We start from the raw sequence: 26867 nt of genomic DNA on the forward strand, positions 1-26867 counted from the left end.
AATATCAAGCACCAAAACTATGTAAATTTCTAATTGCTCGCTTGCTTAAAATTCTTTTCATAGATTTATTTTTTTTAAATATTTCAAAAATAATATTGCTCGCTAGTAAAAAATTTTACGCTCTCTCGCTACCCTTTTTCAAAAGAAAGAGTCAGAGGAACTAGAAATTAATTTGGTGTGGCCTTACAAGAAAAGTGGTAGTTTTCTCAAAAATTTTTGTGAAAACAAAACGATTACTTAAGATCTTACCTACTACAGCCGCTGTGTGACTAACCATGATCTGCACCAACAAATAGTGCATCAAAACCATGACATCATCTCTATTTTTACCCAGAATATTTTGTAGAGAGGTCAAATCAAGGTCAATATGTTCCAGTATATAACAACAGACTTCAGTCTCCTCTATATTGGGTTTGATAGACTGACAAACTGCCTGGAAAAATGTAAAAGAATGTCACATCAAGAATACAAAGGAAGGAAATCTAAACAAATATTAAATGAAAAAAGATTTTGTTTAACCACTGTGATTCCAAAGTTACAGGAGCTGCTAATAATAGCCTGTCGTCAACATTCAAAATGATTTTTTTAGGTACGGTTGATTCTGCATTAGAGAATCATTTGATTTATTTTTAGTAATTCATGTTGTCCATTCTATAAATCATTATAACAGTAAACAAGATTTACCTGCAAGTTTATGTTTGCTCCCAAATACATAGAGATATGTGTCAACAATCTAAGAACTGCCAATGATGTTCTGTTTAACCTCCTTTCTGTTCCAGTAACAGGGTCTAATTTGGCTGCTCTTCCTAATGTATGTCCGGTCTCTGTTCTATCAGCACTTATAACAAAAGAATCATATATAATATTACTCAAACAGGTTTAATGGATCATTTAATTGTAATGAAGACATCTTACTATTGAATTTCGATTATGATTTTGTAGAAAAAAGGTGTGCCGCATTTAAATTTTTAAACAAATAGCAACAATAATCAGGGTGGAAAGAAAGAATGATTTCTTAAAGATTATCTGTTTCAGTGATAGTATTAAATTTTCAATTTCATAAAGTGAAAAAATCAAAACTACTGATACATGATAAACCACGCTTGACATACTGTAGAGACATCTGCCTATTGTTAACTAAACTGTTAACACAGAGATATGTCTCGCCTTTTTGTTATTTTGATAATGCAAATGTTGAAATTAAAATAGCAATACTTTAACATGTAAGTTATGCAAATATTCAAAGTCAATGAACCATGACTGAAGGTACAGGGCTAAACAATGTTCATGGAAATGAGATGTACCAATGCTAATACAACTGCATACCAAATACCATTTACTTTTCATAAGTCATTCCTTTTAAATAAACCTAATCACAAACTAATATTTTTAAACTAAGCAAAATTTTCAAAGTCAATAGACCATGACTGAGGGGATGGGGCCAAATAATCTCCATGGAAATGAGATATGCCAATGCTTATACAACTGCATACCAATTATCATTGCCCTACCACTAACAGTTCCCCTTAAACTGACCTAATCACAAACTAATACATGATAAAAGAACAGAGTTCTAATGTCCCCAACTTTGCACATATTTTATCTATCAAAGGTACAAGGGCAATAACTAAAAAAAAATATTTTGTTTTGTTTTTTAAAACAATTTATAAATATCTTAGAGAAATGCGATATTTGATCAGCACTTGTTTTCAAAAGTGTCAAAGACATTGCTGATTTAAACCTATGATATAAGTTTCATAAAATTCTGGCAAGAATTGTACACATAGGAACACTAACAATGCAATTTTCCATATAAATCAATATTTCCAAGGGGCTTAACTCTTTCAAAAATTTTTGATCGGCACTGATTCTCTAATTTGTCAAAAACATTGATGATATAAACCTATAATATAAATTTCATAAAAATCTGGCAAGAATTGTACACATTAGAGTGCTCATAAGGCAATTTTCCATTTAATTAATATTTCCAAGGGGAATAACTCTTTTAAAAATAATTGATCTGCACTGATTTTCCAACTCACCAAAGACATTGCTAATATAAACTATGATATAAGTTTCATAAAATTCTGGCAAGAATTGTACACATGAAAGTGCAAATATTACAATTTTCAATATAATCAATATTTCCAAGGGGAATAACTCTTTCAAAAATAATTGATCTGCACTATTTTTCGAACTTGTCCAAGACATTGCTGATATAAACCTATTATATAAGTTTCATAAAATTCTGGCAAGAATTGTACACATGAGAGCGCTAACAATGCAATTTTCCATATAATTAATGATTCTAAGGGGCATAACTCTTTTAAAATTAAATTGATCGGCATTGATTTTCGAACTCATCGAAGACATTGCTTATATAAACCTATGATATATGTTTCATAAAAATCTGGCAAGAATTGTACACATGACAGCGCTAACAATGCAATTTTCCATATAATTAATGTTTCCAAGGGGCATTACTCTTTCAAAAATAATTGATCAACTCTGATTTTTGAACTCATCAAAGACATAACTGATATAAACCTATCATATAAGTTTCATAAAAATCTGGCAATAACTGTACACGTGAAAGCGCTAACTAGACTGGACGGATGCACATTATTTCTATGTCCCCTGCAACACATTGCGTGGGGGACAAAAACTAAGCAAAAGTTTCAAAGTAATAGTCCATGACTGAGGGGGCGGGGCCAAATAATCTCGATGGAAAAGAGATATGATAATGCTTATACAACTGCATACCAAATATCATTGACCTACCACAAGTGATTCCCCATATACTGACCTAATCACAAACTAATACATGTAAACTAAGCAAAGTTTCAAAGTCAATAGACCATGACTGAGCGGGCGGGCCAAATAGTCTCCATGGTAATGAGATGTGCCAATGCTAATACAAATGCACACCAAATATCAATGACCTACCACTAGTGGTTCACCATAAACTAGACCTAATCACAAACTAATACATTGTTGACACCACTGCTGCCGGAAACAGCATACCTCCGTCAAGGCGAGACAAAAAGAGAGGCTGAAGTTACCAAAGGGACATTCAAACTCATAAGTTGAAAATAAACTGAGAACGCCATGGCAAAATAAAGTAAAAAGACCAAAACACAAACAACAGTATACAAAACACAACATAGAAAACTAAAGACTGAGCAACACAAACCCCACCAAAAACCAGGTGGGGTGATCTCAGGTGCTCTGGAAGGGTAAGCAGATCCTGCTCCACATGTGGCACCGGTCATGTTACTCCCGAAAGTACAAACCCAGTGATGTCTTTATTTGGTGGGTCACATTCAGGGAAAGCCTGCCTATTGTTAACTGTATATTATCCTCCATATATAAAAATAAGGAGATGTGGTATGACTGTGAATTAGACAACTATCTACCAAAGTATCTTGATGTTAGCAACTATGGGTCACTGTAAGGGCTTCATTAATGACAAAACCCATACCTCTGAGTGAGCTATAAAAGTCCTGGTCATGACAAAATGTGAAGCAATTCTAACAAAAATAGAAACTGTCAGATTTATGCTAAAACAATAAATGAAAACAAATATGACAGTCAGCAACCTACGCCAACCATGGACTAGATGTTTTTTTGTTTTTTTTTTTGTTGGGCTGATGTCTCATTGACGTATACTTCACATCTTCTTTATTTATTATCAACATACCCAGTACCCTTGACATTACCAGCCACCAGTTTATGACTTTCTCCACCTATTTTCTCTCCACAACCTCTGCAGGTTTTTATTTCTTGAGGGTTTCCACACTAAAATAAAAAAAAAAAATCATTCCAAATGATCAGGCATTCAGGACTTTGTTATACAGAAATGTTATTGTAAATGCAGATTAAAAGAATGTTTATAAATATTTGAAAGCAGGTTTCCAGCATGCCTCAAATAATGTGAATTCAGAAATAATTGCGAGGTTTTTATTAATGCGAATAATGTGACTTGGTGATTATCAAAATAATAAAAACTTGAATTCTGACATCTGATACATATCAGGACTGACATCACAATAAATAATCTCAAATTTTTGTTTATTCTTCAAATACCGCAATAAACAATTGCATGCAATAATGTCTGAATTTACAGTAACCTAATTATGAAAACTTTTGTCATTATTTAACATGTAATGAACTGAAATGAGCTTTCTTACTTGTATATTTGAGTATATAATATTAATCGCATGACATGGGCCATATAGGATCTGAAATAATGGTTCTGATTGCATTTCATGTAATCTTTACCAAAAGAATGAAGCCAACCAATTGTAAAATCTTCAACAAACCAATTTTTATAAGTTATTTCTCTAATTTCCATTAAATAAATAATCTATACTCACATTACCAATAACATATCCATGGCCATTTGGACATCCTATTAAATAAAATTTTGTACATTATAGCCTTAGGAAATATCATCTTTATTAATTTTACTTTAAATCTTATTTAGGGACAAAACCATCAGAACTATATAACAAATATTAAGTCAATATCTTCAAGCATGATGACAAAAAGTGTGGAAAACTGATTATTAAAGTGAATTTTCTAAGTCCAAGGACCATAACTCTGCACAAAATCATCAGACCGGAACAAAATTCGAACTTGATCTGTAACTTGTCATGATAAAACTATATACCAATTATCAAATCAATATCTTCAAGCATGACAAAAAAAAGTGTGGAAAACTGATTATTTGAGTGAATTTTCTAAGTTCAAGGACCATAACTCTGCACAAAATCATCAGACCGGAACAAAATTCAAACTTGATCTGTAACTTGTCATGATAAAACAATGTACCAATTATCAAATCAATATCTTCAAGCATGACGAAAATAGTTCAGAAAACTGAATATTTGAGTTAATTTTCTAAGTCAAAGGACCATAACTCTGCACAAAATTATCAGACCGGAACAAAATTTGAACTTGATCTGTAACTTGTCATGATAAAACAATATACCAAATATCAAATCAATATCTGCAAGTATGAAGAAAAAACTGATTTGCCGGACTGACGGATAGACAGACAGACGGACGGAGTGCAAACCTAAAGTCCCCTTCGACTTCGTCGGTAGGGGACTAATAATCACTACACAAATCAAACTGATAAAACGAGTCAACAGAATTTTCATATAATAAATCTAATTGGTCTTTAATACCTTCCAACGCAACTCCATGTTTAGCTATATTAGGATATTTTCCCAAAATTTACATTGGGTTGCTTCAATTTTTGCCGAAAGGAGATTTTGTGCACACACATTTTTGTGATATCATGAACATGTTAAATTAAATTAACACTTGTTTGTAACATTGTACAACTACTTACTATAAAATTCAAGGTTGTAATCATCTGGGTTTTTAGTTTTGGCATCTGCAAGGGCTTTTTGTAATTCTATAAAGTCATCCTGTGGCATAGTAGGGTAATATGAACCCTATCAATGAAAAAGATTAAACTAAACTTAAATGCATACTATCAGGTCCTTCCATTTGTACAGATATAAGATAAAATTAGATGATCTTTATTTCAGACTAAAAGAGTCTGTATATATACATAACACAAAATATTTTATTTTAAAAGGATAAAATGTTAAAATACTTAAAAGCATTTATTAAAGTAAAAATCAAACATATATTTCCCAAGACACACGTTAAACAAATATTGTAATACAGACAGTAATTCAAGTTTAAGCACTGAGACCATTTTGTCAAAAATAACTCATTGAACCATACTCTTAACAATGTTAAAGAATACAATGAATCACTACTGAGAATTGTATTAACCAAATGATTTTCAGATTATTTCAAGCAATTTAACAGACTTCTTTTTATATTTACTGCAGGGTTTGTTACTCGTGCTGTGTGGATGCAGTAGAAGGTGTTCCCTTGCCTGTAGTGTATGCCCTTATATTTTTACAGTTAGGTTTTTTTTTGCTTGTGAGAGAGCTGTCTACATATTCCATTTTATTAATGTTCTATTTTTGTTACTGTTCTGTGTCATTTGGTCTACTGTGGAGAGTTGTCTCATTAGCAATCATATTACATCTTCTTTTTATATTAACCTTACTTAATATGAGAATCTTTTGATATTAATGTCACCACAACACTCACCACCATACTGGCAGACTCTAGTGCTATTTTCTTCAGTGGTGTCAGTAGAGTGCTCTCCCCTGGAATCTCTGTCATCAGAGTAAAATAATGTGTCAACAGACAGAAAATGTTTTGTTCTCCTAGATCCATTCCTTTGGTTATGTTTCCTCCATATTTCCACATGGAATTATTCAGTAGTCTCTCTGTGAACTCCTGTTAAAAATATGGTTGCAGGAATATGACATTTCTTTTTTTTTTATTTGTATTATCTTCTGATATGTCCAGTGTTTCCAAAGGGTTTTTAGTCTTTGAAGTTCAGTTTTTTAAAAGATCATTTTCTTTTATTTTGATGTCAAAAGGAACTGTTAGAGTGTCAATTAGACTTTGGGACTGTGGAATGTTTACAAGCCTTTCTTCACATAAAATATAAGATCATTCATATATTTGAAGCATTCTTTTCACTAAATACCATTTTAGTTTGGTGGGGTGTTATAAGATACAATTTTCATTATTTAACAACAACTGCACTATTCTTATGAATAAAATTTAATGGAATGATATACTCTTACCTTATTTTTCACCAAAGTATGGTTCATTATGTGTTCACTTAGAAAAGTCTTTCCCTGAAATCAAAAGATGTTCATTCAAAAATTTGATATTATTGCAGTTTATAAATTAACTTAAGGATGTAGTCAGATGTGAAATTAAAAAAATCTAAAATTTAAAATTGATACTATAAGTCAAAAGAGCATTAGTTAAGGAACAAAATAAGCTAAAAATATTGATAGGATATGAAACTTCTTTTCGAGATATTTGATTTTTAAAAAATGGCGGGAAAAGTCTGACTCAGACTTTTACCTTATACTTAGCATTGGTATTAGATGGGTCTCAAATCGTTCGAAAAGAAATCTAGAATCTGCTTAAATTCTGTTAATCACCTTTTATGAGCTATTAAAGTCTTCTTTGAAAAGAGAAGTGGGTGATATTGGGTAAAATATTTTACACTTTATTGTAGGAAAAAATCCCAAGGAGTCCGAACATCTGACAAAAATTCCTAAACCTGACATGACTACATCCTTAAGGAAGGTTAATGTGAATGGCAATTGATCGTTTCAACCACTTAAGTAACTGTGCAAAAACATCATAAGATTTCATAACAACGTAATAATGTTATAGTTAAACATATTATACAAAAAATTGACAATTTAAGTCCATGAATATTGGAATGCTTATCTCATATGATAAAATCAAACAGGTACTGATGGGGATATATTTCATGTTTAATCATAAAAGTAATATATAAAGCAAGAACAAACTTTGAGAGTTAACTTTTGTCTATCTTCATCATATACATTCTTCATACAGATCTCTCTGTGTATGGCCAGTGATAACTTTATTCTAGTCTGCCATTTTTTACCAGGATTCTGTAAATATAGAACTTGTATACATATATGTGACTATAGAGTGAACTTCTGAATGAGCGAAGGTAAAACAATATCACAAGACCAAAAATTTCCGTTATTCATAAAATTATTCAGTTTCATCACTGGACTCAAAGGGTTGTTTAACTTAGTACAGCAACAAGGATTTGTGCAATCCACACAAAGACAAGCTACTTGCTGATTAATCTACAGGTCCAACATAAGTGTGTCAGTGTGTTATTCTTTCATTCGCTGCTTGAAGTTATGGTTCACAGTTAGCAAATCTACAGACAAAATTTATTTTTATACAAAACAGAGGTTGTTTTACTTTGCTTGGTAACTATTTAAGAACATTTTGCTTGTGCCTTATATTTCAATAAAGCTACAATGAACATTATGATATAAATACCAATAAAATCTTCTCTAGTGTTTCATTCTCTTCACTTAACAATGTTGTGACCAAAGTCTCTCTCAGTTGTTTGTAGGCATCTCCCATTACTATATATCTGTCATGACATTCTTCAACCTGTTGTATCAAAATGTTTGTAAATCTTTTGCATTACAAACGTTATTTGCAAATTTGGAATAGTTCTCAAAAACATAATTTTTCTTATCTATGTGTAGTTAAATATCATAGTTTTATGAACCACTGACTTTTCACAGACTTTTTGTGTTTGTGCAAAATGAACATATAACTGTTTCATTGTTATTTGGTTTAGCTTTATGATGTAAATACGCAAATATTATTTGAACTGTAATTGTCTGGCTTGTGTTTGTTAGTAGAAAAATGAGCTTCTGCTCAGCGTTAATCATGTCATGACTGTTTAAAGATCTGATCTTGTTTTCATATCACATAATGAGCACTGAAAGAATTATGATCCTTAAATCAGGAGCTCTGGTCTCACATCAACCAATTTAGCTGGCATGTATTGTTGGGTGCTTGACTCGAACGATTGTGAAATTGTTTTGTCATGATTTGTGCAAACAAGAGTGTACACACTGAAATGTCTCGCCTGTTTTACTTATCATTGAATTAATGTTGAAAGTCTAACATGAAGGTTTTATTACATTTTTACAAGTATCGCATAAACTTAACATTATCAATGTTCCATATAACAGATATTTACACCTAACAATCATTTCATACACTAAATATAGTTAACCTGTTGCTTATAGTATCTGATAAATTGACAAAATTACGAAACATATCATTGACCAATGAACCATGAAAATGGGGTCAAGGACATATAATACCTGCCAAACAGATATTCACACCTTACAATTATTCTATACACCATATATAGCTGACCTATTGCTATTAGTATTTGAAAAACAGACCAAAACACAAAAACCAAACATTGACTAATGAACCAGGAAAATAAGATCAAGGTCAGATGATACCAGCTAGACCAACATGTACACCTTACAATAATTCCATACACCAAATATAGATGAACTATTGCTTATAGAATAACAAAAACAGACCAAAACACAAAAACTTAACATTGACCAATGAACCATGAATTGAGGTCAAGGACAGATGAAACCTGCCAGACTGACATGTACCTCTAACAATCATTTCATACACAACATAAAGTTGACCTACTGCTTATTGTATCTGAGAAATGGACCTAATCACCTAACTTTAACCTTGTTCACTGATCCATGAAATGAGGTCGAGGTCAGGTGAACCCTGTCTTACTGACATGTAGACGTTGCAAGGAACCCATATACCAAATATAGTTATCCTATTACTCATAATAAGTGAGAAATTAACATGACAAAAAAACTGTAATTTTTTTTCAAGCAGTCACTGAACCATGAAAATGAGGTCAAGGACAATGGACATATGACAGACAGAAACTTAGTAACATAAGGTATCTGTATACAAGGTATGAAGCATCTAGGTCTTCTACCTTCTGAAATATAAAGCTTTATATAAATAGTTTACAGGGCCGCTGCTGGATAGTAATACCTATGTCTCACATTGTCGCAGGCGAGACAAAAAATGATATTTGAATTCTTAACCTTACATCAGGAATAAACAGGATACTTTACATTAGGCCATCTAGGGTTAATTGAGGAGAGTTCATGAATTTAATTCATTGTTATGTTAAGTTGTCAGGATTACCTGTCGTCCTTTCAGTTCTGGTAGATTGACCCATCTTAAGAGTCCTGATTCACTTTTTGCCACAATTGTCTGGTAATTATCTATTCCATACTGTCTACACAACTGTTTTACAAAGAATCTTCTGCAATGTAAGAGAAAGGAAAGGGATGACAGTTGTTTAGATAACAAGCTTTAAAGAAACCATTATCTATTGCTGACTTTCACCTTTAAAACTACTTTTTCTATTTTTCAAAATTCAATAATTGAGGAAAATGTACAGCAACCAACAAAAGCAAAATAAAACACAGCAAAGGTATAGTAACATGATAAAATTTACTGTACTGTATATTGCTGTGGAGTACTGTATATTGCTATTAGATACCTTATATGTAATTCTGTTGTTTTCAGTAAATATGTATTGAGTGATAGTAAAATTTAGTTAATAACAATATCTGCTGTATCATTTGTATTAAACTGTTCACACTGGCTCTATCCATTAAATCTTATGTAGCAGGCTGCTAACATTAATAACTTTAGCATAATTTGAAATTACAATCCATCCATACCTTGGCCATGGTGAATTACATTCATCACAAAGTCTGGCTGCTTCCTCAAAAAGATTTCTCATGGATGCATCAGGCATGGATTTCTTTGATGTTCCGTACAATTTATGAATATATTTGGCAACAACAGTCAGTGAAAAACGCACTCTAGAAATATGTCCAATTTTGTCCAAAATTTCAATATCACTTGCAATGTTTGGAACAGCCTCCCTCAACATCTGAGTTGCAGCAGCAATCTGTTCATCTTGGTCAAACTGCTGATGCAATGAATCCTGAACAAAATCAACATAAAATTAATAATAACATCTAATCACATTATCATTGAAGGCTGTACTTTGATGGTAATAGCTTATGTATTCGTCATTTGAACTCTTGTTGATAGTTATCACACCTCGGATAAATATAGACAATTTGATTGGTTTAACGCCGTCACGTTGTGACCCCTAAGGATCTGTATGGGGTTAGTAGATTTCATATGGGGTTCGTGGCATCACATCTTCTATTAATGGTGACATCATCTATTAATCTTATTGTATTTCATTGTTTAATATTATACAAAACTTGGCAGGAAAAGTCAAGTGTGCGATAAAATCATTATACGGTTCAGGACTGACCTCCTCCTAATCCATAGAGGGTTAGTAGCAAACCATATAACTTATATTGTCTCATTAGCAATCATACCACTTCTAATAATTTTTACATAAATCAACTCTAATTTAGATAGTTCTATACAACAATTATTTGATTGTTACAATTCTAGCATAATTCAAATGATACAGCAAATATGACCTAAAATTTTTTTGGCCACACAAAATCATATAGTTTGGTTAATATTGTCAACACTTATACAGGCTGGTTCAAATATTTCTAGTTTCTCTATAGACCAGAAATTCTATATGTGAGAGAGTCCATATCCACAGGCAACAAAAAATTAAAGGATTTCAAAATCCATATGCAAGATTTGATCTTATACTTATTTCTGTTTTTGGTTTATTTTTTCATATGAAAACATTACAGTAAATTTCTATGTCTACCAAACAAAATAATTTTTTTTCTTACATCAGGAAAATATGTCTCCATTGATGTATACATAACCACGCATCAACCTTTGAGATATGTAGATGAAAGCAACTTACCTCCATACACTGCAAAACAAGAAGACACAATTCCACCAACTGATGAGGATCTCCAGAGGTCTTAACTAAGTCAGAGGCACTGGTAAAATAGGCTGATAAGTACTTCTGTATTTCATTGTCACTGCTGGAGAGAGTAAATAATTATGTCAAGATATTTATAATCTGTTTCTTCTCATTGTAGACAAGACCAATACTGGGTTTAGACTTGGCTGCTATATGCAACTGGCTGAGGTAACATGTAAACTGGAATATAATTGATGTTTCCCTTTCATTGAAGCCAAAAAACTTTGATGAGAGTACTCTTCCCAAGGCCTTTTGGATGGACAGACAGATGGACAAATGGAGTTGAGGGGTTACTAGACCTGCTTTCAGCGTTAGCAATGCAGTTAACAATTGTAGGCTATGGATTCAATTTCAGAAAGTCCTGGTAACAACACTTCCTCCTAACTTCGCAACTTGGCTAATGATCTATCTTCTTGTCTTGAAAGATAATCATTCTGGTTGTATTTGCAATGCTTGTAATGATATGCATGACAGGTAAATAATTGGTGACAAGCCAAACTGATATGACAGAATATAAAAAGATATGGCCATTGTACAGTAATTTTGGAATACAATACTTTTTAACTCACCTTGTCTGCATCAACTGCTGTAAGAGGAATGACCTCACGACTGGTGTGGGGTCAATAGAATCTTCAAATATGGTCAGTTCTTTTGACACAATTCTCTCAGCCCTCTTTGTCCTACTATGACCAGTTATATAAGACAGGAGTTTATCAATAACCTCCTTGGACGGTGGTGTTCCATCAGCAAAACAAAGCTGGGATACAACCTCCATAAAGAAACTATTACATCTTCTCCTGAAGTCATTGTACTTTTTTGTTTCCACCCTGAAAAAATTTAAGGAGTCGTCTGATGATTTTGGTGCAAATAGGAAGTGGGTAGATTTTGCGCTGTCAAATTGTCTTAGATATAAAAATAATTAATGCATGTTATCCTAATGTTCAATTTTAAGCCATTGCCGCCATGTTTATTAACGGACGAATAAAAAACACAAACTTTATACTAGATACCCTAAGGATCATTCTTTTCCAGTTTGGTTGAAAAAAGTTTTGTAGCTTAAGAGAGGAAGATGTTTTAAAAAGTTTATGACAACTGAGGCTAAGCGATGGCAATAGCTCATATGGTGTTTACAATTATTCTATATACCAAATTATAGTTGACCTATTGCTGATGAATCTAAGACACCAACCTTACGACCAAAAACTTCACATTGACCAATGAAACATGAAACTGAGGTCAAGGTCAGAAGAGCTCCGCCAGACTGACATGTACACCTTACAATCAATCTATACACATCATATAGTTGACTTATTGCTTAAAGATTCTGAGAAGCAGACCTAACCACAAAAACTGAACAGAAACCAATGAACCATGAAAACATACACAAAAATATATACCATAAAGAATCCAAGTGCAAGTCAAGAACAAGTTCACCTGTATTAATATTTCATTAAAATAAAATAAAAAAAAAACATTTAGGAAGCTGTCATAATTAAGTTGGTTTAAAGACAATAGATGCAAAATTACAATTTTGAATCTTACTTTGTATCACAAGTATTAGGATCCAAATTATTTGGGAATATCTCCTGACAGTTTTGATTTGGACATGCAAATTCTTCTGTCGCTACAAGTCCATGGAAACATTTCCTACATATCACATGATCACAAGGAAGTCTGACTGGAGCTCCCTCTATCAACATCTCACACTGGGTACATTTATCTTGCTGGCTGCAAAAAAAACCAGCAAATAATGATGAAAAATGTAAATTTATAACTGCCAGGATAGTTTCCACTTTAAATGTGTTGACTGATTAGTCCAGATTTTCTCTCAGCTGATTCCTGGTTTAACTAGGATTGACATGAACAGTGTACACAAATTCATCATTCCTCTTTTCTTTTTAACCCTTATGGAAATAAAAATTAACTCTTTTATTTGTTGGATGTAAAATGTAAAAAGACAAAAACTTCAGGATTTGAGCTATTTAATTTCAATATAATATTAAATGAGCCTTGGCGAGTTTATTATTACTATTTGAATTAAATAACGAGAGTTGTTATCAAGCAATATCCAATTCTCACGAGTTGTTAAACCTATTTCTCTTATGGTCAACACTCTCATTGTGTTAAATCAAAAATTCCCCGAATCGTTGATCTAGTCTTTTGCACATACAAGTATGACGTCATATTTCCTGTTCTGGCGACAAACTTTAACATCACACATTTTAAAACTTTTTGTGTGCTTAAGAATGTAATGAAATTTGACAAAAAGAAGATTTTCAGGTGAAAAGTGTGAATGTTTTGTATATTATTGAAGAAATCACTTAAGTCTGTTGCCATGGATGAAATGTACATCATCTTAATCTTTGAAAGTCATCAATGACCCAACGAAAAACCAATTGAAATGTTGAAATTTCGTCTCATGACGCTTGATAAGCCAATGAAATTAAAGCAGTTTTCATATCACATTTTCGTATCACACTCTGTGCATTGTGATACGAGAAATATCTCTTCATGAAAAAAATAGATAACAGGCCAAAACCATAAGAGAATAACATTTTAACATACAAAAAAAAAAATAAGGGGATGCCCTTGATATAATGAAAACTATACATTCACTTGTATAAGACATTTTAATTTGTGATTTTCAAATCTATGAAAAGTATGCATTCCATTCAGTATTTATATTTCCACTTAAGAAAAATTTCACATCCAAAGAATGTTAGGACTTTCATATTGTCATGGTCAATGTATAATTATGTGATGCCAGTATTTTTTTCGTACCCAAAGCACTGTGTCACTATATCCTTGTTGCAGAGTTTCAAGAAGTCCGCAACTTTCTTGAGTGACTGGATTGTTTTCATATCAGCCTTCTGTCTGAGCAACTGGAAAATAAATTGTGAATGTGTATAAATTGTAGGTTGGTATCTTTAGTGACAAGAAAAGAGATGTTTTTTTTTAATGAAAGATCTGAACACAGCTGCATATATGATTATTTGAAAGTAATTGTTACTAGTAAGATTTTCTTGCCATGCATATTTAGAAAACAGGCTATGGTTAAGGATAACAAAATTTGTATACCTTAACTATAGCCTGTTTTCTAAATGTGCATGGCAAGCAAAATCTAACTAGAAACAATTACTACAAAATCGATACACTGTATACAGTATTGTCATCTACACTCTAATGATAAATAATCCTACAAAGTATGAGATCTTTCTAGCAAAGAGTCTCAGAGGAGTTGTGTTCACAAGTTGTCATTGTGTATCCTTATCAAAATAAAGAGCTGCGCCATGAGCACATGATACGCCCGTCACCAAGTTGACAGTTTTCGACAATTTTTCAACTAATAAAATTCCATAACTCCGCAATGTCATATCGGAAATTAATAAAAAACAAAAGGGAGCTTATTTCAATAGATAAAACAAGTCACCAAAGTTTCATAACTGCTTAAAGCGTTTTTGAGTTATTGTCCGAAATACTGGAAAATCCCACTTTTTTTTATGAATAAAGTCCCAATACTCGGAAACGAAAAATCTAGAATTTATAAAAATAGAAAGGGAGCTTACATCAATATATATATAAATAATTCACCAAAGTTTCATGAAAATTGGTGAAAGTGTTTTTGAGTTGTTGTCCTACATGTTGACAATGGACGAACAGACAGAGGGACGGACGTACAACGGTAAACCATAATACGTCCCGTAAACAGGCGAATAAAATTGATAGTTTAGCATGGTCAAGATAATATAATTAAGGAATAACACAGTAATGTATTTGAAGAGTTGTTATTCTCTACAAAATTAAACAATTCAAATGTCATAGAAATTTCTACTGCAATTGGGCAAAGTTGTTGCCAATGAATGGACAGTTAATCGTTGCATCAACAGCAAAATTCATTCAATCAAAATTGGTGTGACATGACTCATTGCATATGAATGACAAAGCTTTCAAGAAAACAATATATCTTAATATCAGTGTGTTTCAGTCAAAAGGAAAAAGAAGTTTTTAAAGGTAATAGTCCATAATCTGTGAAAACTGTCTAAACCAAACCCTGATAAAAACTGAATTTCACGCTCAACAGAACTAATTTCTAAGTCAAAGTATCTGACCCTGGCAAAAGCCATTTCTGAACATCACAATATAACATTTTTAGTTTTTACAATACTCCTTTTTTATTAAAGGTGCCAACTACATCTAAGTTACATTATTAACTGATAAGCTACTCACACCCCAGAGTGTCAATAACATTTATGTTACATTATTTACTGATAAGTTACTCAAGCCCCAGAGTGTCAATAACATCTAAGTTACATTATTAACTGATAAGTTACTCAGTTACTCACGCCCTAGAGTGTCAATAACATCTAAGATACATTATTTACTGATAAGTTACTCATGCCCCAGAGTGCCAATAACATCGATGTTACATTATTTACTGATAAGTTACTCACGCACCAGAGTGTCAATAACATTTATGTTACATTATTTACTGATAAGTTACTCACGCCCCAGAGTGTCAATAACATTTATGTTACATTATTTACTGATAAGTTACTCAAGCCCCAGAGTGTCAATAACATCTAAGTTACATTATTAACTGATAAGTTACTCAGTTACTCACGCCCTAGAGTGTCAATAACATCTAAGATACATTATTTACTGATAAGTTACTCATGCCCCAGAGTGCCAATAACATCAATGTTACATTATTTACTGATAAGTTACTCACGCACCAGAGTGTCAATAACATCTAAGTTACATTATTTAATGATAAGTTACTCACGCCCGAGAGTGTCAATAACATTTATGTTACATTATTTACTGATAAGTTACTCATGCCCCAGAGTGTCAATAACATTTATGTTACATTATTTACTGATAAGTTACTCACGCCCCAGAGTGTCAATAACATTTATGTTACATTATTTACTGATAAGTTACTCACGCCCCAGGGTGTCAATAACATTTATGTTACATTATTTACTGATAAGTTACTCACACCCCAGAGTGCCAATAACATTTATGTTACATTATTTACTGATAAGTTACTCATGCCCCAGAGTGCCAGTAACATTTATGTTACATTATTTACTGATAAGTTACTCACGCCCCAGAGTGTCAATAACATTTATGTTACATTATTTACTGATAAGTTACTCACGCCCCAGGGTGTCAATAACATTTATGTTACATTATTTACCAATAAGTTACTCATGCCCTACAGTGCCAATAACATCCATGTTACATTATTTACTGATAAGTTACTCATGCCCCAGAGTGCCAATAACATCGATGTAACATTATTTACTGATAAGTTACTCACGCCCAAGAGTGTCAGTAACATCTATGTTACATTATTTACTGATAAGTTACTCACGCCCCAGAGTGTCAGTAACATCAATGTTACATTATTTACTGATAAGTTACTCACGCCCAAGAGTGTCAGTAACATCTATGTTACATTATTTACTGATAAGTTACTCACGCCCCAGAGTGTCAGTAACATCTATGTTACATTATTTACTGATAAGTTACTCACACCCCAGAGTGTCAGTAACATTTATGTTACATTATTTACTGATAAGTTACTCACGCCCCAGAGTGTCAATAACATTTATGTTACATTATTTACCAAGAAGTTACTCATGCCCTAGAGTGCCAATAACATCGATGTCACATTATTTACTGATAAGTTACTCATGCCCCACAGTGCCAGTAACATTTATGTTACATTATTTACTGATAAGTTACTCATGCCCCAGAGTGTCAATAACATCTAAGTTACACTATTAACTGATAAGTTACTCACGCCCCAGAGTGTCAATAACATTTATGTTACATTATTTACTGATGTTTACTCACACCCAAGAGTGTCAGTAACATCGATGTAACTTTATTTACTGATAAGTTACTCATGCCCCAGAGTGTCAATAACATCTAAGTTACACTATTAACTGATAAGTTACTCACCGCCCAGAGTGTCAATAACATTTATGTTACATTATTTACTGATGTTTACTCACGCCCAAGAGTGTCAGTAACATCTATGTTACATTATTTACTGATGTTTACTCACGCCCCAGAGTGTCAATAACATCTATATTACATTATTTACTGATAAGTTACTCACGCCCCAGAGTGCCAGTAACATTTATGTTACATTATTTACTGATAAGTTACTCACACCCCAGAGTGCCAGTAACATTTATGTTACATTATTTACTGATAAGTTACTCACGCCCCAGAGTGCCAGTAACATTTATGTTACATTATTTACTGATAAGTTACTCACACCCCAGAGTGCCAGTAACATTTATGTTACATTATTTGCTGATAAGTTACTCACACCCCAGAGTGCCAATAACATTGATGTTACATTATTTACTGATAAGTTACTCACACCCCAGAGTGCCAGTAACATTTATGTTACATTATTTACTGATAAGTTACTCACGCCCCAGAGTGCAAATAACATCTAAGTAACATTATTTACTGATAAGTTACTCACACCTCAGAGTGCCAATAACATTGATGTTACACTATTTACTGATAAGTTACTCACGCCCTAAAGTGTCAGTAACATTTATGTTACATTATTTACTGATAAGTTACTCACGCCCCAGAGTGCAAATAACATCTAAGTTACATTATTTACTGATAAGTTACTCACACCTCAGAGTGCCAATAACATTGATGTTACACTATTTACTGATAAGTTACTCACGCCCTAAAGTGTCAGTAACATTTATGTTACATTATTTACTGATAAGTTACTCACGCCCCAGAGTGCAAATAACATCTAAGTTACATTATTTACTGATAAGTTACTCACACCTCAGAGTGCCAATAACATTGATGTTACACTATTTACTGATAAGTTACTCACGCCCTAAAGTGTCAGTAACATTTATGTTACATTATTTACTGATAAGTTACTCACGCCCCAGAGTGTCAATAACATCTAAGTTACATTATTTACTGATAAGTTACTCACGCCCCAGAGTGTCATGCATCGTTTGATATCAAGGTCTTCTTTCCCAGTACTGCATACATGTTCTATCAATAACTTTACCACCACTGCTCTGGTCCACTGATACCTTATAATAATATATTGAATGCGTGACTATTTAAATGATTCAAGGATTGAATTTAAATAATAAATCTGTAATAAGTCACAAATCATATTGAAGAAATTTCTATTGCTTAAACAGGTAAAGATAAAAAATCTAAGAAAATTAATTAATACCTTGCTTCTTCTATTCCTTTTGCACACCTCTCCCCATACTGATAGCATTTGTCGTCTAATTCCTGATTAAAATGTCCAAAAATCCTTTCCACAACTGGTCTGTAATCACACATTAGCCTCATCCATTTTGTCCGACCTTCTGTCATATTCAGCTCATCTCTATTCGGCTCAAGTTTACCAATTAACATGTGAAGCGCTAGTATATCTAATGTCTGAAAAAAAAATGCCTTGTAAACAATACTATGTTACCCATGTGTTAACAAATTACTGACATGACAATGATTGTGGCCTGGGATAGGCTTATAGAGCAGTCAATAATAGTGATGTTGAATTACAACTTTAAATGATTTTGAATAAAAGACATATTTGATGTCCAAGATATATATAGGGAGGGTTGGCACCTTCAAACTAGTTTATCCCAGACAAATTCTGTATGTGTCTGTTCCAAGTCAGGAGCCTGTAATTCAGTGGTTGCCGTTTGTTGCTGTGTATCATATTTGTTTTTCGTTCATTATTTTGTACATAAATTAGGCCGTTAGTTTTCTCGTTTAAATTGTTTTGCATTTGTCATTTCAGGGCCTTTAATTGCTGACTATGCGGTATGGGTTTTGCTCATTGTTGAAGGCCGTAGTTGTTAATTAATGTGTCATTTGGTCTCTCGTGGAGAGTTGTCTCATTGGCAATCATACCACATCTTCTTATTTTTATATAACACAAGTTTTTTATACATTTTGGCCGTTAGTGCCTTTTTCATTGGAATTAAATTACAATATTAAAACAACAATTACATCGCTTGGATACATTACATTACAATAACTTCTATGACGTTCCTTTGCCACGCTTTTTCCTTTTTCATAATTTTTTTTACTACCGTTCATACATAGTGTTCAGTCCGTCCGGCTCTAAAGTTATTAATCTTTAATCCAAAAAGCTTCTTTAATTTCTGTGCCAAATACTCTTTCTATAGCAGTGACTTTAAATTTTCAACCGAACTGTATGAAGTGGTTTGCTACTGGATTGTCTGTTTTGTTTGTTCTTATTTTTGAAAAGTTCAATAACATCCTTTGATACAGTGTATCACCTAGTTGTCTTACATAGATAAGTTTTTCGCATTTTGTACAGTTAATTGCATACATTTTGCCCACAGTTTTACAGTCTATTTGTCCCTGAATGGTACCGCTATATTCTTTTCCTGTGTTATCACAGAATACTTTGGTTTCATTAATGTGTGAACATAATGTGCATCCAACATTGTAGATGAGAATAGAATTCATGACAAAAATCCATTTTTTGTTGATCTTGTATTGCTGATCCTTTAGTATGTTTACTTTCTTTCTATCTTCTTTAGTTTTTGCTCAAAATACAAAAGGGGGTAAAAAAAATCTCATTTAAGGGCAACCACTCCTATAAAGAGTGATAGTCTACTAACTATATCAGCAAATTTTGACTTGTTTGTAGATCTTGCCTTGCTGATCATTTTTGTTATTTAAAGTTTCTATTTTTCTATAATAATTTTAATCATAAGTCAAAACGCAAAAAAATTGGTAAAATTTGTCATTAAAGGGCAATAACGAGTTGTCGGACGATTTCCTCCATATTGCTTTAATTGCAGATCTTGTCTTGCTGATCATTTTTTCTTATTTAAGTTTCTATCTATCTATTATGATTTTTAAGATATAAGGCAAAAACGCAAAAAATTGGTAAAAATCGTCATCAATGGGCAACAACTCTAATAAGGAGTCGACTGACAATTTTGACCATGCAGGCTTATTTGTAGATCTTGTCTACTGATAATTTTTTCAGTTTTAAAAATTTTCTCTGTAACTATTATATTTTTCATGATAATAGGCAAAAATGAAAAAATATGGTAAAATTTGTCATTTAAGGGCAATAACTCCTATAAGAAGTCAACTGACTGTTTTGACATAAATAGACAATTTTTGTAGAGCTCAACATTTCAAACATTTCTGCCCTTGTTAGATTTTCTCTTTTATAAACAGTTTTCAAAATAATAGACAAAACTTGCATTTTACCCCTATAACTTGGTTGGCAGGCGGGGTCATTAGACATTTTTTTTTTAAAACTAGAAACCCCAATGATAACTGTGGCCAAGTTTGGTTAAATTTGGTACAGTAGTTTCAGAGAAGATTTTTTTAAAAGTTAACGGACAACAGACGACGGATGTCAAGTAATGAGAAAAGCACACTTGGCCCTTTAGGCCAGGTGAGCTAAAAATGACAAAGTTCACCATCTAGTCATCTGTAGAAAAAGTTGGACAGAAATTAAAATCCTAATAATATTCAAACCCTTAGTTTATGAAATATCACCCTGCATGATAATAAAGGTTCTACATTAAATCTCTCCTGATTTTGATATAAAATAACAAGAATGTGTCCATAGTACATGGATGCCCCACTCGCACTATCATTTTCTATGTTCAGTGGACCGTGAAATTGAGGTCAAAACTCTAATTTGGCATTAAAATTAGAAAGATCATATCATAGGGAACATGTGTACTAAGTTTTAAGTTGATTGGACTTCAACTTCATCAAAAACTACCTTGACCAAAAACTTTATCCTGAAAAACTTTAACCTGAAGCGGGACAGACGGACGAACCAACGAACGGACGCACAGACTGAAAAACATAATGCCCTTAAATGGGGCATAAAAAAGAAATAAGAGTCTAAATCATTAAAATTGCTTACAATTTCCTCTTCAGTTACTAAATAAGCTGTTGACTGTTTCTGCTGATAATCCAGGGTCCTCTGGCTGCATCCTGGCCATACATGTACAATGTTTGAAAAGTTTTTAAATCGGGTGTCATGTTGAATAAAAGTCATATGACAACCTACAATGGATGGTAGCATTCTTCCAAACTCTCCATGAATCAGATGTCGACATCCAATTACTACACTTTCACACATCAGCTATTATAAGAAGATTATATGAATCAGTTGAAAAATATTCTAAGCTATAAAAAAAACATACAAACATTTACTGCTTACTAAAGAATTAAATCAATTATTAATTCGTAAAGTCTTACATTGTTCAAAAATAGTGCTGATCAAACTTTGATTCATGAGTTAACAAAATATTTCATGAATATTCAGTTTTTAGGAATATTAGTTTTCTGTCAATAAGGTATTGTCATTTTAGACCTTTAGTAGAACCAAGCAATGACAATAAGAGCACTTTGAGTTCACCAATGTGTTTTCATGGGGTTACTGTTGATCAATCATTAGTTTTCTGTGCAGTGTTTGGGATATATTGTCTTTTCATTCATTGTTTGGCCATGCTGTTGTCCTTTCTTCCTCCCATAAAATTATCTTATTTTTCAAAGAAAAAAACACAATAGTTTTCTACTTTTTACTATTTATAATTTGAATGTAAGCATACATGTATTACATTCATATAGTTTCTCAATCATTATGTGTTACTTTTAATTTAGTTGTCTCAGTACTTTATTTTTCAAATAAATTGTGATAATAACTTACACTACATTCCTCATCTGACTGCACAGGATAAACCATATGAATGAAATCTTTAAGATATGCCTTTAGTACATCATGGATATATGTACCCTCTATACTGTCAAGTAGTCTACCCAATGGTATTGACTGGAAGATTTCTGAAGCCTTCATCACCACATCATAATAACTGTCTGTAAAGTAGAAGTAGGCATGTACAAAACAACAAAGTATAAATATAAATATGAGATATGTCAATGAAGAATCAATTCAACAAATAAAGAGCTGCGCCATGAGCGCATGATACGACCATCGCTTTTCAACGAATAAAGTTCCATAAAGTTTCATGAAAACTGCTCAAAGCATTTTTGAGTTTTTGTCCCAAATCTGGAATATCCCCCTTTTTTATGAATAAAGTCCCAATACTCCATAATGTAAAATCAGAAAATTTAAAAAATTGAAAGGGAACTTATGTCAATATACATGTATATCTGAACAATTCACCAAAGTTTCATGAAAATTGTTTAAAGTGTTTTGGAGTTATAGTCAGAAAACTGGAAAATCCCCCATTTTTTAGGAATAACTCGGAAATATAAAATCTAAAATTTATAGAAAATGAAAGGGAGCTTATGTCATTAGATATAAACAACTCACCAAAGTTTCATGTAAATTGGTTAAAAAGTTTTTGAATTATTGTCCGACATGTTGACGATGGACGGATGACAACTGTACACCATAATATGTCCCATAAACGGGCGTAATATAAAAACAATAAAAATATTTAAAAAAAAAACATCCAACAGGTACAAATTGTAAGTATTGTAGCAAAGATTTGACACCTTCTTCCTTACATGACACAAATTACACACATTTGTGTTTATTTCAATTAGAAGACTGATGCTGAGCTCTAGATGTGCTTTACTTTTTTCCTCATTTGGTTAATGTTATATTGATGTTTCCAGTATTTATTTATCATATAAAATAAATTGGTTTTAGTATTATTTTAGGAATTGCATCAAATAATTGAAAGGGTTTGTTTAATCTAGCAATCAACATTCATAAAGTTTTGTATGAGGTGGGATTTGGAGCCTGTTCAGTTGTTATCCTACACTGTACTCTAACTTTTAGTGAGTAGTATTCCATACCTGCCAACCTCTGAAACCTTCAAAGAGGGAGATTTTGCGGGAACGACATTTTCAAGTGAAAAATATGACCTGTTTATTTATTCATTTACAAAACATAAATAAGAGTAAATAGATATACTTTATTTCTTCAATCATGGTTATATCCTATAAAAGGTGTGTTCGTTTGTTTTTTACTTTTTTTCAATATCTTTGACATTCATATGTCCCTTCAGGCCAGCATACATCAAAGATATGTCTGTTTCAAGTGATCATCTTTAATGTCAAGAATGGTGCAATATATGTATGGGTATGTATTTTGTTAACTCAGCTGCATGTAAGAACTAGAGGCTCTAAAGAGCCTGTGTCGCTCACCTTGGTCTATGTGCATATTAAACAAAGGACACAGATGGATTCATGACAAAATTGTGTTTTGGTGATGGTGATGTGTTTGTAGATCTTACTTTACTGAACATTCTTGCTCCTTACTATTATCGCTATCTATAATGAACTTGGCCCGGTAGTTACAGTGGAAAATACTTTGTAAAAATTTACAAAAATTGTAAAAAATTGACTATAAAGGGCAATAACTCCTTAAGGGGTCAATTGACAATTTTGGTCATGTTGCCTTATTTGTAGATCTAACTTTGCTGTACATTTTTGCTGTTAACAGTTTATCTCTATCTATAACAATATTCAAGATAATAACCAAAAGCTGCAAAATTTTCTTAAAATTACCAATTCAGGGGCAGCAACCCAACAACGGGTTGCCTGATTGGTCTGAAAATTTCAGGGCAGATAGATCTTGACCTAATGAACAATTTTATCCTCATCAGATTTGCTCTAAATGCTTTGGTTTCAGAGATATGAGCCAAAAACTGCATTTTACCCTATGTACTATTTTTTAGCTATGTCGGCCATCTTGGTTCGCGGGCGGGGTCATCGGACACATTTTTTAAACTAGATACCCTAATGATGATTGTGGACAAGTTTGGTTAAATTTGTCTTAGTAGTTTCAGAGGAGAAGATTTTTGTAAAAAATTACAAAAAATTACGAAAAATGGTTAAAAATTGACTATAAAGGGCAATAACTCCTTAAGGGGTCAACTGACCATTTTGGTCAAGTTGACTTATTTGTAGATCTTACTTTGCTGAACATTATTGCTGTTTACAGTTTATCTCTATCTATAATAATGTTCAAGATAATAACCAAAAACTGCAAAATTTCCTTAAAATTACCAATTCAGGGGCAGCAACCCAACAACGGGTTGCCTGATTGGTCTGAAAATTTCAGGGCAGATAGATCTTGACCTAATGAACAATTTTATCATCATCAGATTTGCTCTTAATGCTTTGGTTTCAGAGATATGAGCCAAAAACTGCATTTTACCCTATGTACTATTTTTTAACCATGTCGGCCATCTTGGTTCGCGGGCGGGGTCATCGGACACATTTTTTAAACTAGATACCCCAATGATGATTGTGGCCAAGTTTGGTCAAATTTGGCCCAGTAGTTTCAGAGGAGAAGATTTTTGTAAAAGTTTACGGACGACGGACGACGGACGCAGGACGACGGACGCCAAGTGATGAGAAAAGCTCACTTGACCTTTCAGGTCAGGTGAGCTAAAAATGATCAATATATTTTAGAAAAGGTGTTTACAATGATACAGCTGAAAAATCACATATCAAATTTATGAAATATGTACTAAGTGTAAATAAGAAATCAAGTAATCTTGCTGTGTCTTCTGAACTAGGGAGATACCCAATGTATTTTAATATTATATTAGCAATGTTAAAATATTATCATCGACTAGATAATTCTAAGAACATGTTATTATATGATGCATATTTATGTAGTAAAGAACTTCACAATAATAAAGTGAATACATGGTTCTCAAGTATAGACTGTATTTTACAAAAAGCTGGGCATACAAACATGTAATTTAAAAACCACTATCTACTCTTTCACAAAATTTGTCAAAGATAAGCTATATAAAAACAATCTTCATTTCTGGAAGGAAAATAGACATAAAGTATTACAATCAGATCAAGGTAAACTTAATATCTATTTTTCCTTTAAAACTCTATTTTGTTTTGAAAAATATTTGGATCTAAAAGATTTTAGATTAAGGCAATCAGTCTGTAAGATTAGAATAAGCTCTCATCCATTAAGGATTGAGACTGATTGATATGCCAAAATTTATGTGAAGAGAACACTTAGAAAATGTTTATACTGTACATTAAATAAAGTTGAGGATGAGATACACTTTGTGACTGAATGTCCACTATATGTTGATAATAGAAATGAGTTTTTTACTGAAATTTCTTTAACTTGCAATAATTTTCAATCTTAAGACAATTTTTCAAAGTTTTCGTGGCTATTTACACAAGAAAATTTAAATGTATATAAATGTTTGGGAAAGTATTTATCTAAAAATCTAGAGATAAGGAGAAGTTCAAAGATAATAAATGCAAATTAGCCACAAATATACATATTTTGAGTGGTATATGATTTTCAATGGTATATTTTTAAGATGTGAATTATATTAACTGATTCTGTCCTGGCCTTTTATAGCATTTTTAATAGTGTTAAACGGTGTTGTTTTCTTATATGTCTCTAAATTTATGTCTAATCTTTTGTACTTGTATGTAATGTGATGAAGGCTCTTTATAAGGCCCTGTAATTGGAAATGAAATATTCTTATTCTTATTCTTAGTCTTATGTATGAACAGTCACATTATAATCACCGTGGTGAAATACATCTCTTATAAATTTCAATTTAAACATTGAATACTTTAAACAGGATCAAACAGGGGAAGTAACCTGAAATTTCTTTGAAGTGTTTTCAAATAACAAAGCTTGAGGTAAAAGTCGTTTATGATCGTTAATTAGTATTATGTTTGACACCCAAGCTGTCATGTGAAGCCATTTAATTTTCACATGGACTGTGATTTACAGGTAAAAAATACCCTCATCAGTGACACAAAAACGTTATTAATGTTGACTGGTCAATTCAAGGTAAAATATCCAAAAGCGGGAGATTCGATACTCCCGCGCAGGAGGAGACCGGCAAGCGGGAGATTTCCAGAATTTCGTCATTTCAGCGGGAATCTCCAGCTCAAAACGGGAGGGTTGGCAGGTATGGTATTCTAAGATATGTCTTTGAGTGTTCCTGATGAAGATAAATCCAGGAAAGTGTTTTGGAGGCATAAAATTTATGAAATGTTATTTTCGTTTTATAGATTAAACAGTTTACTAATCTACCTTTGATATCTTTTGCATCAATAGTTTTTCTTAAGACTTCTTCAATCTGCCCAAAAATAATCCAGGAAAATGGCATACTGGCTGAAAACAGTTTTCCATCCATAGAAGTTGTTTTCACAGAAACTTCATGCAGTTCTTTATGTCTTTTTGGTGATACCATTAATGAATATTTCAGATTTGTCAATTCTGGATCGTTCAAAATTTGTGACCAAAGATTAAACTGCCAATCATTTTGGTTTCTATTAGCTAGTATATCTAGATTTTTGTTTGTGTCTATGAAGGCTATAATACCAGCTAAAACAGGAATAACTTTAGATTCCAAACACTGAAGGGCAAAGTTCCTAAAAAAGAATA

The 26867-nt window shown here is 32.5% G+C and overlaps 1 protein-coding gene across 2 annotated transcripts in view; it reads right to left on the minus strand.

The window, feature by feature from the left end:
• LOC127702508 (E3 ubiquitin-protein ligase rnf213-alpha-like) overlaps positions 1-26867 on the minus strand; it is a 157137-nt gene that overhangs the window by 16325 nt on the left and 113945 nt on the right. For both annotated transcript variants that reach the window (XM_052206718.1, XM_052206716.1), the window contains exons 60-79: positions 26514-26854; positions 22155-22321; positions 21366-21587; positions 18660-18871; positions 18408-18510; positions 14195-14295; positions 12956-13141; positions 11983-12240; positions 11351-11474; positions 10218-10486; positions 9673-9793; positions 7951-8067; positions 7437-7544; positions 6690-6743; positions 6142-6333; positions 5360-5465; positions 4377-4411; positions 3701-3798; positions 685-838; positions 250-433 (exon numbers count right to left, since the gene is read on the minus strand). In XM_052206718.1, coding sequence (XP_052062678.1) covers positions 250-433; positions 685-838; positions 3701-3798; positions 4377-4411; positions 5360-5465; positions 6142-6333; positions 6690-6743; positions 7437-7544; positions 7951-8067; positions 9673-9793; positions 10218-10486; positions 11351-11474; positions 11983-12240; positions 12956-13141; positions 14195-14295; positions 18408-18510; positions 18660-18871; positions 21366-21587; positions 22155-22321; positions 26514-26854 — 3152 coding nt within the window. The remainder of the gene's footprint in view (positions 1-249; positions 434-684; positions 839-3700; positions 3799-4376; positions 4412-5359; positions 5466-6141; positions 6334-6689; positions 6744-7436; positions 7545-7950; positions 8068-9672; positions 9794-10217; positions 10487-11350; positions 11475-11982; positions 12241-12955; positions 13142-14194; positions 14296-18407; positions 18511-18659; positions 18872-21365; positions 21588-22154; positions 22322-26513; positions 26855-26867) is intronic.

This window comes from Mytilus californianus, unplaced genomic scaffold, assembly GCF_021869535.1.
Source record: "Mytilus californianus isolate M0D057914Y unplaced genomic scaffold, xbMytCali1.0.p SCAF_5, whole genome shotgun sequence".
Taxonomy (NCBI): Eukaryota; Metazoa; Mollusca; class Bivalvia; order Mytilida; family Mytilidae; genus Mytilus; species Mytilus californianus.